The 17,574-nt window shown below is 38.0% G+C and overlaps 1 protein-coding gene across 6 annotated transcripts in view; it reads right to left on the reverse strand.

The window, feature by feature from the left end:
* Window positions 1-4,377: 4,377 nt before the first annotated feature.
* CCDC171 (coiled-coil domain containing 171) overlaps window positions 4,378-17,574 on the reverse strand; it is a 304,667-nt gene continuing 291,470 nt past the window's right edge. For 4 of the 6 annotated variants that reach the window (XM_058672681.1, XM_058672678.1, XM_058672679.1 and 1 more), the window contains one exon: window positions 4,378-4,666. In XM_058672681.1, coding sequence (XP_058528664.1) covers window positions 4,439-4,666 — 228 coding nt within the window. In that variant the 3' untranslated portion in view covers window positions 4,378-4,438. Of the gene's footprint in view, window positions 4,667-13,785; window positions 13,831-17,574 lie in introns of those variants that run through there. The other 2 variants (XM_058672682.1, XM_058672683.1) reach the window with 2 other exon arrangements.

Here is a 17,574-nt window from a genome sequence, read left to right on the forward strand (position 1 = left end):
CTCACAGGTAAATAGCAAATGAAATGGATGTGGTACATTTAGGATGTGATTTATAAATTCTGATTTATTTTTCTAAATGTAAATAACAGGAATTCTCTCAAAAATGGATTTGCTTCATATGAAACAAGACTATGAAATCAAATAAAAGCAATTATTGAAAGTAGATTTTCACAAGTTTGATACATCAAAGCAAAACACATTCTTTTAAACTTGTAGAAATTTTTAAGGAGCACACTAAAATCACAGGTTAATTAAAAAGGTACCAAAATTGATGGCAAGTAAGTGTTGCCCAATACAAAACATCATTGCTTACAATGTTCAGAAGCAGAAGCGTTAAATAATATTCTTTAAACATTCAATATTCTTTAAACATTCAATATTCTTTAAACATATAAAGAAGACAACTGATGAGGATAATTCAAAAGAAGGAGCAATTGGGAGATAGTTTTTAATATTAAAACTAAGCATATTTGTCATCAACAAGGGCTAAGTGTTATTCATTGTATAGGTTTCCAATGCCTACCATAGCAAATTATCACGAAGTTACACCTAAAAACAACACAAACCTCTGAGTTCTGAAGCCCCTCCAATAAATATTGGTTCGTTTGACGTTAGCAGCTTCTATCAGCAGTGTGGCCTTCAGACCTGACCACCCCCATCTTTACTGCAATCCTTCCCCAAACTCTGCTGCCATTATCACACCCTCTTCCCCTCTCTGCAGTCAAATCCACCTCACCTTCCTCTCTTAGAATGTCACAAACTTTACTGCAAATCAAGATAAACCCAAACAGTCCGGGATAACTTCCCCACTGCAAGCGCTTTGTGCCAGATAAGGTAACATCCACAGATCCAAGGGACTCAAAAGTAGTTATCTGTGGGGGTTGCTGTTCAGTACACCACACTAGTGGAGAAAAGTGGATTTGAAAATCTTCACCTAAGGAGTACTGCAAATAAATGCCTTCTTGACCCCTTTTCTCAAAACATGCCGACTCTTCATGGGAAACATTAGCATGGTCAGAGGGTCCCTGTGAGTATCTTTCAGCACAGGGTCCATGTCTGTCTGAGAACAAGCACATAGAGACACTGGCAGCACAGAGATGGTGTTGGCTGCTTTGAAAAATGTCACTATTCTCGTATTTACTCAATGGTTTGCATAGGTACTATTAGTATGTGCTTATTTTGTGTTGCTTAATCAATGAATAAGAAATCTAGGTTTCAGATTTTAAAAAAAAGAAAAGCAGTTTTCAAAATTACTCATATCTTGTCAACCCAATTATTTTGTATATTTTCTCTTTAAAAATGTTAATTGCTTATGGGAGGCAGGGCTGACAAACAGAAATAATGCAGGCACTGTACTTACCACTCTGGCCTTACTAATTACCAGGTTGTGTGTGATCGCAGAGAGTCAAATGCTTATCTTCATGATGAATTCAAATATACTGGTAAAGAAAGTAACACAGAAAAGTAAAAATCTCTTTAAGCATTTGATGACAGCCTATATTTTTAATGTGAAATAAGAAATGGAGCTGCTAAATTTAAGAACCAGATATTTGACAAAATAAAGAGATCATTCCATTTAAAAGGTTGTTTGTCTAACATCACTAGTTATCACTAAATTAGCACTTCTTGCAATTTCCAAAACATTTCTTAATTTATGCTAGACCATTCCAAATCATTTACATTAAGCATCTTGGCAAACCTTCAATGAGTAAGTGTGACTTCAATGTCAGAACAACTTTAAGAATCCCTTTAACAGTGATGGGCGATACGGGTATTTTTCTAGATCACAGAAGGGTGGTAAGAAAATCCACATGCTAGGTATAAAATAAACTTCCTCTCCCCTACAAAAAGTACTCAAAGCCATGCTCCTGAGAAATTCTACTCCATACATCATTGTTAAGGAAGCAAAGAAACTGATGGGTCCAGGGCCCATGCCAATGTAACACAGACCTCAGATATGCAGCAACTGGTCAGTGCAGTGCTCAGCTGCAGCTTCCAGCTCTCTCAGATCTCCATAGGGTATGTCATTAAATCTTGTCCTCCTGCTGGGGCTGACTTCTAGGAAAAAGAGTATATGGCAGAAATATTACTATATTTGGTAGTGCATACTAATGATTGCTCAGGAGGCTCATCCTTCAGCTTCTATGGCCTTTAGCATGTAGTTGCTTATAAATGAGATGATGCTTCGATTTAATAATATTTTTGAATTTATGGTTCAGCACTTACTATATAACATTTACTGGTAAAATCAGATACCCGTATGTATGAAGAAACACACACACACACACATTTATTTTTTGAAATCATCCTATTAAAAGATCGTAAAAATTAATGCAAAATCCCATGGCCTGTCTGAGGCCCATTTTATGAATATGCTTATTTCTCTTAAATTAGTAGGATATGGTAATAGGTTTCACAGAGAGAGAGAGAGAAAACAAGCTACCAATGTTTTTCTAAAGTTTGAGAACTGGAAGCTCACTGACATCACATGGATCATAAAAATGTAAATAGATTTCCATGTGGAAAATATCCTTTTCAGTATGTGGAATGGCAGAACAAAGTGTTTTTGAAATGTACAGAAGTCATTCTACGATCTTTATAAAAGCAATCAGTAGTACTTTCTGTGCAACAAATTTGCAAGTTGAACTTCATACAGGTTACATTACACAGGACACACGAAAAAGAATTCCAAGCAAAGAGCTGAGAGAAATTCTCTTAAAGATACATTTTTACTGCATATAAAAAGCCTTCTAAAGCTTGATATAAAGCTGATTACACTGGACCCAATACGTTAAGAAGTAGTATTGTTACAAACTAGGACAATAACAATGCTGTGTTACTTCACACAGAACAAACCACTCAGCTAAACTGGCTAATAGCATAAGTGGCACACAAACTTATTTTGACCAGGTCCAATAAACAAATTCTCAGAAGTTGGGTATATGTGAATCAAATATCAGTGTAGATATAAGACAATATAGATGCCATAACACATACTGCTCTTTTCTGATGAATCCATAATGAAAAATCATATATAAAATCTAGATTTTATATCAAAATTTTTAGTGAAAAACAATTCACATCAGAAGTTAACATCACTGGGGAGTTAAATGTTTAATACAAAAACAAATACACGTTACAAATATTCTTTTGTTCTTCACTTACCATGATGCAAACTGCAAGGATTTAACCTTTAAGGGTTAAAGAGTTTAATCAATGTCAATGTCTGATCTACTGAAAACGATAAAGAACAGTCTGTCTAGCGATACCCAACAGAACATCACTTTGTCAAGCCACAAAGCACTCAAAAGCTTGTCAAGGAAGTTACCAGAAACCTCTTTGTGGTTAGAACTCAGCTCCTTCCTGCTTGACCTATTATTTGATATTTGACCACTTGGTTGCAAGACACTTGCTCTTTCTAGCTGAAATGTCACTGGGGCGTCTTGTCAGCTCCCCGACATCTCGGCCTGACATACAATTTTACTTTTGTGTGCTACAAGGCAGAAAATGCAGGGCAATGGCCTTGTTTTAAATTCTGTCAGCATCAAAGATGGGCATCACTCTTGGGTCCTACCAACAACAAAAACAAAAAAGGAGTCTATTTTGAAGGTCAAAACAGCCATTACCTTGAAGTTTTTCAGCTTATATGAAATATATTACGTGCTGTTGTGGTGTGGGAACTGTCCTTATAAAGTGCCTAAACTTACCACGGAAACCCTCCCCGCACAGTCGCTCCACCTTGTTATCACACGCACCCCTGATAACAAGGATGAGTTTCCTGCAGGGACCAGATGCAGCAGTTAACTTAACTTGTTCAAATGGGCAAGTGGTATCATGTAGCTTTACAAGGAGCAACCTGACCTTCTCACAAGGACCAGGAATGACATTATTGTGCGGGAGGAGAAGCAGTCACATCATTTCTGTTTTGCACAACCTGCTTAAAGTTTGCAACTAAATGCTTGTCTTCAGTTGAGCTGACAAGAGAGAAGAGGGGCTCAGTGAACCATGGCAGGGCTGCCATGAAATGACAGGAATCATTGGCATACATTTCAAATAGCTCTCTCAATCCTATTAGAGTATTGCAGCCTTGCTCTCAAATAGACAAGTATGAAACAACTTTGATAGATAGAGACTAAAATGGCTTATTGATTTTTTTTTAAGTCCGAGGGAAATTACCCAAAATGTGTCATTCTTTAACATTTAAAAATATGTTACATAAAAAATGAGCAACTGGATAATAAATAAAACCTGAGAATAAAAAAAAGTTGGAGATTTCATTATTCAAGGAGAGAGAAAGGCTCAGACACATCAAAATATCACACGATTTTTTGAAACCGATTGCTACTTGTGCTGAAACAAAATTCAACTAAGAAGATACCCCTTCAAAACAATTTTAATTGCACAGTTAACTCTTCCTTCATTTGATTATTTTATAAAATCACAGCCCAGTCTGACTTGGTCTTCTCGCGCTGGCAGACATAGTCACCGGAGAGGAGTGGGATGATGTCAGAACACGGGGAGCAGAGTTTATAAATGTCTCCTTTAGGTAAGTGTAAGTTGTATCAAGTTCCGCCTCCAAAGGCAAAAAATCCCCAACGCCAACTGTGTCTGCAGCAAGCGCAGGTCTTGAAGCAATGGACAGATTTGAATGGTCTCGTGATCCGGTCTGTGGCAGAGAAAAGAAAAATAAACACAGCAATGAAAACCCAAACAGAACCTAAAATGACAAGCACAGCAGCGGACTAACGATTACTGTAGTACAAAATGCGATGAAAATTACCATCGAAAGCCTCTCTAGGTAACATAAGAATTTTGAATTATTTTACAAATATGACTGAATCCTCTTACTGTATGTTATAGACTTTTTAAGGCAACAGAGAGGTTTGCCTGAACACCAACGCTGTGTATAAAACTTTTGATGAAGCTATTGTATCAAAGAATCACTATGGGTCAATATTGTTTCCTCAGATGTAATCCATTGGTTATTCATAGACGCCAATGTCGACAGTACTGATTTCATTGGCTATATAACGTGTACTATAACATATGGAAGATTAGATGGGAAAGAAAACAGACTGTGAGTGTTCAGGCTTCTTAGTATATCAACCTGATTTATTTAATTGACAGCTGTACCAAGAAAAGTTAAGTCAATTCCAGTGACACCGACAAATGCCCCATGCAAAGCACTTTCTGCCTTTTGCAATGCGGTAGTAATGCCGTCACCCTATTTTGATAAAGTCAGCCTGTAACATATTTTGGAGTCATTTACCAACATAAAGATTTCAATAAAAAAAATTGTCATATATTTTAAGACATTACTACCACAGCTAATTTTAAGACTTTTTATAACATCAGTAAGTGGTAGTTAACATTTATAGTGAATGAAATTTTAGCAGCAATATTTTATGACAGTCGGAAAACAGTGATCAACAAATGTGGAACTCTCCAGATGCCAAGAAATAAATGCTGCTAAGGTAACATGTCTTGTCATAAGCATTTGCACTAAATAGCATATTCTACATTACAGAATTTTAAAAGATACTTTTGGTACCTATTTTTACAGCTCTGATGACAAAATAATGGGTAAGGATCTACCTTATTATGTTACATAAAACTGCTTCTGTTTCTAAAAATAAGAAGGAAGCTATCACTGGTTTTAGCAAAGTATTCGAAATTCAACTGCTGTATGAGTTTCCCATTTTTGTAGACTTTTTTTAACTACAACTGGAGAAAAATCAATGTCTGCACATAACACCTAGTTCAGCAATTTTCTTTGATCTCTGTTCTTTTGATTTCCTAATACTCCACTGCAAGTCCATAGCTGATGGAAATCATCTTTCCTTATGCTGTGAACTAAGAAACATCTAAAATGGCCACTTGAATGGCTCCATGAAAGAGAGAATTTAGTTCATCTCCATGCAAAGAGATGAGCTTCCAACATCATGGACTGGCTCTCATTAGCAACAGTGATGGACATTCACTTGCAGAACCCTAATTCCAGGCCGGAGCAAGCATTCAATGGCTGCTGGTATAGACTCCTGCATGCTTACTGCTGCTACAACCAGCTTTCTGATTTTTTTTAATTTGCATTATCTGAATTGGCAGCCTCATTACCTGATAAGCTTCGCTGCTCTAAACACTTCCATGCTATCTTCTAACTTCTTAGTTTCCCATTCCTGGGAGTAAGGGAAATGCTGAAGGAGCAGGAGACGGTACAGCCTGACTATTCTAACAGCAAGTCTTAGTTACAGCAAGAACAGTCTTTGATGCTGTAAAAGCACTGTCAAGCAAGGCTTCAGAAGTTTGTCATTACATAGTTGTGGAGGTTTTTTGTTGTTGTTGGTATATTGACAAATGACAATGGTATATATTTGTGGTTACAAAGTGATAAAATTTTTCAATTATAAAGTTACTTTTAAAAAGTATATGGAAATGGGATTAAAAGATATTTTTATCTTGCTGAAAAGAAATGTATTCTTGTGAATCCATGAACCTAACATGGAACAAAACTAGCAAGGCAGTACTTTAGGGAAGGTTCTACTAAGTGCTTCTTTCTCTTCTATGGTGTGTGCGTCTTGATCCTTCACAAAGGGGCCCCATCTGTGCCTCTTCTTACAATACTTTTTGATATGTCCATTTTCCACTACACTGTCTGAAAGCACACTTTCATCTAAAATAACATCTTCCTGGACTAAACAGCCTTCAAATAGAGCATTGAGTATTTTTTCCAGTATTTCAAATGTCTCACTTTTCTGAGCACTAACTTCTAACCTTATGTCCTCAACATGGAACATAACCTAAAAACATCAGAAAATCAAAGAAGGGACTGGATTTCTTTAAAGACATGCACCCCCAAAAGGCATACCTTCTAGCAAGTAAACAGACTTACTTCTGTGTAAATTAAAGCAAATGATTGCTTTTTGCTACTGGGATTATCTGTTATGTTAGAAAACATTATGAAATCTGATTTGAAGTCATCTAATAGCTTTAAAAAGAAGCCAGCAAAAATTCTGGTAAAATTTTTTGAGAATCTGATTTCAAATGGGTAAATGTGAACTACTTTTCTTGTTACAAATAATATCCTGCAATACATTGTAACACTTTTTTGAGGTGACACAGTGGGTAAAAGGTAGATAACTTCTTGTCAGAGACTATCAGAGTTAATATGCACCACCTGCTCCTATGTTTTTAAAACTCTGTGACTTCCATGGTTGTTTACACTGTTTCTCAACTGATGAGGTGTTCTGGTAGTCTCTGATGTAAATCTCAGTTTAAGCAATTTTATAGAAGTAGATTAGTAATCTGAGCTGAAAGCTAGGAGTCATGCAAACCTTTAGCAAGCACTTTTATTTACTTGATAAGCTGTAAATGAGCCCATCTTAACTGTTATAGCCCAGCAGTTAAATATATATTCACGAGGCAAAACGTGTCCACTAGGTCTCCACATTTAAAAAATCTTATGAAACACAATAATTGGAGACATTCGCTAGCCATTGTTCAATGCTTTACCGTCCGCATTTTCTAAGGAAAAATTCCAAACCAAAAGAAATACACAACACATTAGCCTAACAGAAAGAAATCATGCAATCAGTTCTCTATAAATCAAAGCCCCTTTGTCAACGAAGGCTTCTGAAACAATAACATGAAGTCATTTGTCTCCTGTGGATCATTTATGATCAAGTTAAGTCTCCTAGAGTCTTCTATTACAAAATGTGTGGGGAAAACGTGACTTAGCCTGGGTAAGTATTACATGGAGATTATCCTAAGTACACAGAATGGCAAAAACAATGCTAGATCAGAGGCTGGTTGACTGCATTTCTCCTCTTACCCCTGGGTCATTTGCGGCAGGTGAATTAGTTCCCTCAAAACTCACTTTCTTTTACAAAAAAAAAAAAATGAGGATTGGACTCTTCCAGTTTCTATGCACTATTAAGACATTCATAATTCCAAGTGTGACAGTATGATGACAGTATTAATAGCTAACTGTATAGGTGACATTAACCTAGAAATCAGATTTACCAAACGCACCATTAAGGAGGGAGAAAGCATTTGATGCATTTGATAGAATGGTTAAGAAACCACTTTGGGTGTCCCTATCCAGTATAGGAGTGTTGGAATTTGAGCTTGGCTCCTATCCTGCTAATGTGCACATGGGGAGACAGCAACAATGGCTCAGGTGCTTGAGTCCTTGCCATCCATGTTGGAGACCTAAACTGAGAGCCTGGCTCCTGGTCTCAGCTTGGTCTAGCCCCAACTGTGGAAATCTGGCAAGTGAATTAGAGGATGGGAGAGTTCCAATTGTCCATCATTCTGACTTTCAAACAAAAACAAGTTTTAATATTTTGAGAGCATATATAAATAGGCTATAACTTTTAAGATTTAATTATTTATTCACTCATTTGAAAGAGTTATAAAGAGAGACTATACAACTGCTGGCTCACTCCCTAGATGGACACCGTGGCCAGGGCTGGACCAGGCCAAAGCCAGGAGCCAGAAATGTCATCAGGGTCTCCTACACAAACAGCAAAGGCGCAGACATTTGGGCCATCTTCTGATGCTTTCCTTGGGTTATTAGCAGGGAGTTGAATCAAAAATGGAGCAGTGGAACATGAACCAGTGCCCACATAGGCTGAGACTCTACCTGCTACACTTCAATTAAGAAGAAGGAATACATACTGCCTATGATTCTTTTAAAAAGTTAACAAGACCAGTCACAATTTAGATTATGTGATTTCACTCAACTAAACTCTTTAGTCCATTTTTCATTCTTCGACCTCCATGATGCTGTTTTAAGCCCTGTAAATTATTGACTGGTTTTGAGTGCACAGCTCCACAAAAGCTAATAAGAAACTAAGGTATCCGCAGGGGGCCATACAGTGAGGCTCCCTGGCCCCTTCCACCTCAGCTTCTAATGTATGCTCGCCACTGCATGCTCAACACTCAGTATCACAAAATTTTCTTTCTTATGAATGTTACATCTCAGATTAGTTTGCCAAATTCTGCCTGGACTTTTTTCTAGTTCCACCATGTCAGTGTGACAGAACACTGCAGTTTTATAATCAGTGTCAGCAATAACTACATATAGCTGTGTGTATATATAAATGTATACACACATATCTAGACATATACATTGCATATATACATGTTTTTCTACAAACTACTCAGTTGTACATGCATATTTACCTTATAATTACATGCATTCATGCATATACATCTGCCACAGCACAATTCAATATTTATTTCTTATAGATACCAATTATCACTTGCTATTCACTGTGAATACCAAATCTGTAGGCATATTTTGTTCATTACATTATCAAGCCATTAAACCTTGACATAAACCACTTTGGATCTTTAGCTCCCCAAACAAGAAGGCACAGGAGGAAATGTGAATCAATGAAGTGCTGCAGAGAGGAAATGCCCCAAGAGCTCCACATACACAGGACGTAAGAAGGCCCAAAACATTTACAAGAATAAGTCAGAGAAAAGAGGCAGAGATAATAACAACAAACTCTAATCATATTACAACCATGTTTACCCTTAAGGTGATTTTCAGTATTTGTCCATGAACCCCAGTTTTAGAATCTGTCTGGCTCAAATCCAGCCTCTGTACTGGGTTGATCAGAAAGAGTAAGTGGATCAATGGTTCCAATACTACATACTTCCCCATGGCTATACCCTGTGCCATGTGGGATGTGCAGCTGTCTGTAGCCTGGCTCACAAGCACAGTGTAGCTTTATCTATTACTCTTCCCCTAACATCATACAATCTGGTAAGTCCCTCCTGTCTGTCCACTTCGGTCCTTGGTCACAGGAATTCCTCATCTTTCAAAGTCTGGTCAGAGTTCACTCTTTGGTAAGATCTTTCCACAACATATTTTCACCATTACCTCACTATAGTAGTCAAACTACAACATCCAATCACACAATTACATTCCTTTATCAGAATTTACTTGGCTATTTTTTAACAATTATTTGTAGATCCTTATATTGCCCCTATAGAACTACAACCCCTGGCATGATAACATCATGATTTCATAGTCCCCGCACTTAGCAGAATATCTGTTTCTAAACAAAAGATAACTAACTGATGAAGAACTGTAAAAACATCACATTTGTTACTTCATGATTTTGGTTACATATTGCTATTCTGTTATTTCATTCATTTCCAGATATGGCCCATACGCAAATAGTACAGTAGAATGGAAAGAATATGAACTTGAAAGTTGGTGAGACCTAGGGTTTCAAACTTCAATCTGTGATTTATTAATTATGTAATCTTTGAGTGAGCCTACAGCCTTATCTTCCTTACAGTGGGGAGAGTAGCTCATCACAGGGTTGTACCAATGATTAAATAAAATATTGTACACAAAGATACATTGGATACAATAACTGTACTTCACTCTCTGCTCAAACCATAATGAATTTATTTTATAAGATATTTGTAAATTGGAAAGGCGAGTTTTGCTGAGAGGGAAGGAGAGACAGAGAAAAAGATTTTCTATCTGCTGGCTCACTCCCATAAATGGCTGCAAAGGCCAGAACTGAGCAGATCTGAAGCCAGGAGTTTCTTCCAGGTCTCCCATGTAGGTGCAGTGTACTATGGACTTGGGCCATCCTCTGCAGCTTTCTCAGGCCTAAAGCAGAGATGGATCAGAAAGGAAGCAGCCAGTACAGGAACTGGTGCCCAAATGCGATGCCAGAGCCACAGGGCTGAAGATTAGCCAGCTGCACCACTGTACCAGCCCCCAAACTATAAGAAGCTTCCATGTATTTATATGTACATGTGTTGTGCATACATATCAGGCATTGTGCTAGATTTAGCTTCATGGGCACTAGCTGAATACTAAAAAACCCAAGCAGAAAGCAATTTTATTGCCCTAATTTTATAGTTGAAACTATTTGCTTATAAAAGGGAAATGAATGGCGTTAGGTTCCACAGCGTGGTAGTGGTGCCAGGTGTGGAACACGTGAGCTTACTTGTATGTCTGACCACTGTCTTATGACGTAGCCTTCAGAAGACGAAATGTCACGTTCATTTCCTATCTACAGACATGTCACAGACATAGATACGGTTCCAAAAATCTCTGGGAAACTGGACATAAAAATGAACAGATTACACATAGGCTAAAAGAAAGTAAGCACAAAATGAAGTTGTCGTCCTTCTGCCAGAGAAGTTTATGTATTATTATACTCAGTGAAGAAATTGAGTTCTAAAGTTTTAGATTACACTAGAACATTTAAAATTTAATTAAAAATCACTTTTATAAAAGTCTTGTGCCTGACAAGATAGCAATTCCCATTTTCTTCTCTTGGATATTTAGATTTCCTGACACATTTGAGTTGAAGAATTTTCCTGAATGGCTTTTGTTCTTTCTTCTCCTGGCTTAACTCCAATATTGCTTCTACACTGCCAAACCTGACACACCTGGAAACAGTGCCTGGAATGAGCAGAAATGCAAAATAGGCATTTTCTCCCTGCCTCTAAGTAACACACACTTCAAAACAACTCACAGAGAATTTGAAATGCAAAAATATCTATGCATGCAAATATAGTACAAGGTACGAAAGTTGAATAAGTAAAAATTTAAATATGGGCCTGATGCAGTAGCCTAGTGGCTAAAGTCCTCACCTTGCACATACCAAGATCCCATATGGGCTCCAATTCATGTCCGGGCTGCTCCACTTCCTATACAGCTCCCTGATTGTAGTGTGGGAAAGACTGTGGCCTGGAAAAGCAGTACAGGATGGCCTAAAGCTTTGGGACCCTGCACCCACATGGGAGACCCAGAAGAAGCTCCTGGTTCCTGGTTTTGGATCAGCTCAGCTCCAATCATTGTAACCACTTGGGGGATGAATCGGGAGACACAGGAGCTTTGTCTCTCTTTCTCTAGAATTCTGACTTTCCAAATAAATAAATAAATCTCTATAAAAATGTACATATATTGGGGCTGACCACCACTTGGGATCCCTCAGACCAAGTCTTGCCTCCAAACCATCCAGCTTTCAGCTACTGCCCAACACAGCAGGGAGCGGATGACGGCTCTTTGAATCTCTGTCATGCATGTGAGAGACCTGAATTGAGTTCGTTGGCTGTTGCAGTCATTTGGGGGACGAACCAGTGAATGGAAGGCATTTTCCCCTCTCTCTCCCCAACCATGCTGCCTTTCAAATATACATCCATACATAAATAGTTTCAACAGGTGCTTATCATGTTAAAACATCTAAGTATACTATAACATGAGAAAATGCCATTTAAAAAGTGAAATTTGTAAAAAAAATAAATAGTCACACAGATGAAATTCTTAATTTACAAAAGATGCAGTAGTACGACAGTGAAAGTGGGGCAGCCAGTGCTCAGCGCGGCTCTCAGCACGGGATGCATACCACGGGCAGCAGCTCACTCTGCTGCCCAACAACGCCAGTGCCTAGGAGACACAATTTGAAACGTGCCTCCCTTTAAATGTACCCCAAAAATGCCACTCTTAGGCACTTCTTCTATGATTACATTCACAAATGTTCACTGAGATGAGTATACAGACATGTTCATTGAAGCATTTGTATGAATAGGAAAAAAAAGGTTAAATCAGACTAAAGTCTCCACCTCCTGAGGGCTATTCAAGTGAAGCCTGACACAACCATATAAACAAACACTCAAACAGCAAGGCCAATAGGTAAATGCTCAGGTAGCAATATTTACAAGTGAAGAAAGACAATCCCAAACAGTAAGTCTCAGTGTGCGTATATACAACAAAGATGCTTCTTAGCAAGGAGTCATGCCTCAATAAACCATCCTAATTGAGAAAGATCATAAGCTGGGAATTCATGTAATACACTTGAACTACTGAACATGAGAATTTAACAAACACAGCAAGCTAGTGTGTCAGCTGTTATCAGTTTTGCTACCACTGTCCAGCATCATATGTGAGGTTTTTTTTTAATATCGCATATCACCAGCCAAGAAGATCAAGATGCAAAATACAAGTAATATGTCTGTCAAATGTATATTGCTCTCAGATCTCCATAAAGCCAAAAACTTGTAAATCATGAGTGGCAACATTGTGGGATAACTGGTTAAGCGGACATCTGCAATGCAGTCGTGGCATATGAGAACCGGGTTCAAGTCCCATCCGCTCCATTTCTAATCCAGCCCCCTGCTAACACACCTGAGAAAGCAGTGGAGATTGTCCTTGTGCTTACCATCTGCATCCACATGGGAGACCCAGCTGGAATTTCAGGCTCTTGGCTTCAGTTTGGCCCAGCCCTTGGGCATTGTGGTCATCTTGAGAGTGAACCAGCAGATGGAAGATCTCTTTGTCTCTCCCTGAGGCTGCTTTCTGCAGCCCTTCTGGAAAAATCCTAAAGTGAGGCAACAAAGGCCCTGTGGAATACCACCACAGAAAGGAGATGACCAGGAGTCAGCTGACTGATTCATTTATTGTCTAACAGTGAAGCTTATAAAGTCCCAGAGTGCTAGTAACAGCAACCTAACTGGTCTCTTCCACCCCTCACAACCACCTATCAAGTTAAAGGTACAATCTTTCCTGATGAGAGCATCTTGAGAACCTGACCTGACAACAGTGGCTCCTAATTGGTTCCCTCATTTCCCCACTGCAAGGTGAGGACCTTCCAAGCAGAGGAAAACAGAGTATGTACCTCTGGTCTTGGGATGCCTGTCAGCCATCAAGTCAAAACAGGGTCTCAGTTGACCAAGGCCTCTGCCAGTTTCCTGGGGGTACAGTGTGCTCTGCCCTCATGACCTCCAGCACAGGCCAGGAAGACCCACATCCACAGACGACTATCACATCTCCCTTTCTCTCTGCAACTTCAACTTTCAAATAAATAAAATACACTTTAAAACAAAATGGACACAAATTTGATTGTGGTTTAAGAAAAAGCTGAAAATTAACATTTTCCTCCTGATTTTTATCTCTAAATTTATTGTAATCATGGACAAAAGTTATGAACTGGCAGTTCACAAAAGCTGGAAATATGGTTGATTAATATGAAAATGGGGGAGAATGGTAGTTACCAGCAATAAAAAAAATGGCAAGTAAAATCAGACAATTTTCCAATCTAAACTAAATTTCAACAATCACAGCACTGAATATCAATGAATACATTATGTAAAACACATTGCAAAACCTCTCCTCCTTGTATGAATTAACAGAACAATCTGGACTGTAACCAAACAACTGTTTTAAATTTCCAATGCTATTTAATCCAACAATTCCATCTATGATTAAATTCCTTATATTAGTAACAAAAATCATAAATAATACAAATGCCATGGTGGAATATTACGTAGTCATACATTCATGGTGATACAATTTGAATAACACAGATAAATGCTTAAGCCTGATGAAGGATTAGTCAATGTTTTCTGTAAATGATCAGATAATAAATGTTTGCTGTGTAGATGGTCTTTTTCTTGACATAACTACTAAGCCCTGTAGCTGTATCAAAAGTAATCCATAAATGTTATGAAAATGAATTAGCATGGCCACAGTCTGATAAGAGTTTATTTATGGACACTGATATTTGGATTTCATATAATTTTCATGTGTCACAACTATCATTATTCCTTTTTTGTTTATTTTCCCAATCACTTAAAACTTAAATGCCATGTTAAGCCCACAGGCCACGTACAGACGGTAGGTGGGCTGGGTTTAAAAGCTATGTTTTGCTAAATCTTGAGTTACACTATACACACGAAAAGGCAGTACACAAGATTTCATATGGTACTTATTTTGAGGTACCAGAATTGTTGAGATTTTTTTCTCTATGAGTCTATATTTTCAAAATTATACATTAAGTATTTTATAACTAAGAGTGCTTTAATAAAAAGACTATTCTATACATACTGAAACCATGTATTATATATGCTTTGTATTTTAGTATAGTTGTGACTGCAATGTGTGGCCAAAATGAAAATGTAATTGATCTATTAATGGTCTCAGGGGATAGGTCTTTACCAAGCATTTTATGAGTTTTGGAAAAAACACTCTTACTCCAACATTTTCAGATATCTAAAGTACAGAGTTGAATGAATACCTGTACAACGACTTTGGGTGACTTGTGCCTCTTTTCTGCATCGATTCAACTCTGCAGGCCCTGGGGGCCAACCTGTGTGCACTCATGCTACTCCAAAGAGAGCTTCTAGCTGCCCAATTACGACTTATATGGTCGGCATGCACACATGCCACACTCTCTCCGGGAACCATTCAGCAACAGTTTTCTGACCACTTTTCATTACTGAAGAATTTCCTCTTAAAGTTATAAAATTTTTAAAATTAATGTCAAAAATTTCATAATAATCTGGAAGCTATAAACTTAGACCACTTAAGTAGCATGTTTTTCTCTGAGGGGAATTACTGACCATACATTGAGGTAAAGGGAAGCAGCAGAAATTTGAATTCCTTAGAATTTAAAGTTGTTGAAAAGAAATGACTTTCTTAAACCTTATCAACAACGTAGGTAACTATCAATTACATCTGACCAAATTTGCAATTAATTCACATTGCCTAGTTGAAGAAACACCCTTTCTGTTATTGCTAAAGTGATGTCACCTTTTATTCCATCATATCACTCCTAAACCAGCAATTTTCCAAGGGACAATGCAAATGGTCATCTGGTTTTAAAAATTGCTTGCTTACTTGACTGACTGACGTGTGTGTGTGTGCGTGTGAGAGAGAGGGAGAAAATGAAAGAAGGAAGGAAGGAAGGAGAGAGAGAGAGAAAGAAAAGAAAAGAAGAAAGAAAGAAAGAAAGAAAGGAAGGAAGGAAGGAAGGAAGGAAGGAAGGAAGGAAGGAAGGAAGGAAGGAAGGAAGGAAGAGAAAGAAAGAAAGAGACGGCTCCATCTGCTTGGTCCATAAAGACAGGGATTGGGAGGCCAAAGCTGGGATATGGGGACTCAATCCAGGTCTTCCATGCAATTAGGAAGAATCCAATTAGTCGAACATCACAACTGCTACCCAGGGCCTGCACTGGCAGGAGACTGGGTCAACAGGTGAAGGCAGGTCAACCCAGGCACTCTGATTTGGATGCAGGTGCTTTCACTCCTAGGATGAACACCTGCCCCTTAAACAGTCTTTACTCCTATTTCTATGCTGACCATCCAAATACCAATCCCATATTCTTCAGAGCTGCAGATCTTCTGACCGGCTCAATGGCTGTGCCTTTCTCAAGAGACCACCGATTTTCAGTTATAACAATGTGGTCTATCTGCCGATGAGAGAGGAGTACATATTCAGGGAGTGCTTTCAAATCATAAACACTGGTGAGGATACTTCAAAACAAATCACTTAACTGGCAGTGGTATTTCCTTTACAGGATAGAAAAGAAAGTTATTTCTGATAAAAGCAGGCCATTACCACAGTTTTAAACCAAACTATCTCTCAAGAGGAAGATCCTATAAAACAGAATAGCAATTACAAAATTGCAAGAAAATAGACCTACTGGTTATATTTCAGGAACCTACTCCCTACATTATTAAATCCATAATGGTAAAATTATATCTAAACATATCTACTGTTAGTATACTATGCTAGCCTTATTTATTAAGTTTTTGCTAAGTTTGATTTTCACTGGCGATAATTATACATATCTGTAAAGTAAAATACAATGCTACTATATCTACATATGCGCATTGTGAATTGAGAATATAAAGTTGATTAATAAACCATCAATTCAAGTATCTAGTTTTTGGGGTTTTTTTTCTATTTTTTTATTGCAAAGTCAGAAATACAGAGAAGAGGAGAGACAGAGAGGAAGATCTTCCATATGCTGATTCACTCCCCAATTGACCACAATGATTAGAGCTGCGCCAATCCAAAGCCAGGAGCCAGCAGCTCTTCCAGGTCTCCCACACAGGTACGGGTTCCCAAGGCTTTGGGCCATCCTCAACTGCTTTCCTAGGCCACAGGCAGGGACCTGGATGGGAAGCATGTCTGCCAGGATTAATACCAGCACTCACCCTGGCACTTTCAAGGCGAGGACTTTAGCCACTAGGCCACTGCAGTGGGCCCTCATGTATCTAGTTTTTATGGTAAGGATATTTAAAGACTCTTCTTATAGCAATTTAAAAATGTACAATCCATTAAAATTAACTCTGGTCACTTTGCTGTACAAGAGACCAATCAGAACTTTCCTCCTGTATTGCTCAAAGCTTGTACCATTTAACCAACAATTTCCACAACAATTTTAACCAACATTTTCCCATTTTTCTCGTCAAACCAACTCCAGAGCCTCTGGCAGTTGCCATCTTACTATTTTTAAAAGTTTAAATTGTTACATTCCATATGTAAGTAACATAATGTATGAAATAGTTTTCTTTTCACACTCCCCTTTTCTTATAATTAAATAAACAACTATTTAAGATATTTCATGTTTTATAAATGCCAACGAGGTAGACACAAAATCCCATCAATTTTAGCTGAGGTACAACCATCAACCAAGACCCCTTGGCAAGTTAAAGATAATAAAATGTAGGAAGAATTCTGATGGGTGGTTTAAAATTTTGTCAATGCTCAAGGAAGATAACAGAAGACAGGTGCTGATAACAATAGATTTCTG

The sequence above is a fragment of the Ochotona princeps genome, chromosome 14 (genome assembly GCF_030435755.1).
Source record: "Ochotona princeps isolate mOchPri1 chromosome 14, mOchPri1.hap1, whole genome shotgun sequence".
Classification (NCBI taxonomy): domain Eukaryota; kingdom Metazoa; phylum Chordata; class Mammalia; order Lagomorpha; family Ochotonidae; genus Ochotona; species Ochotona princeps.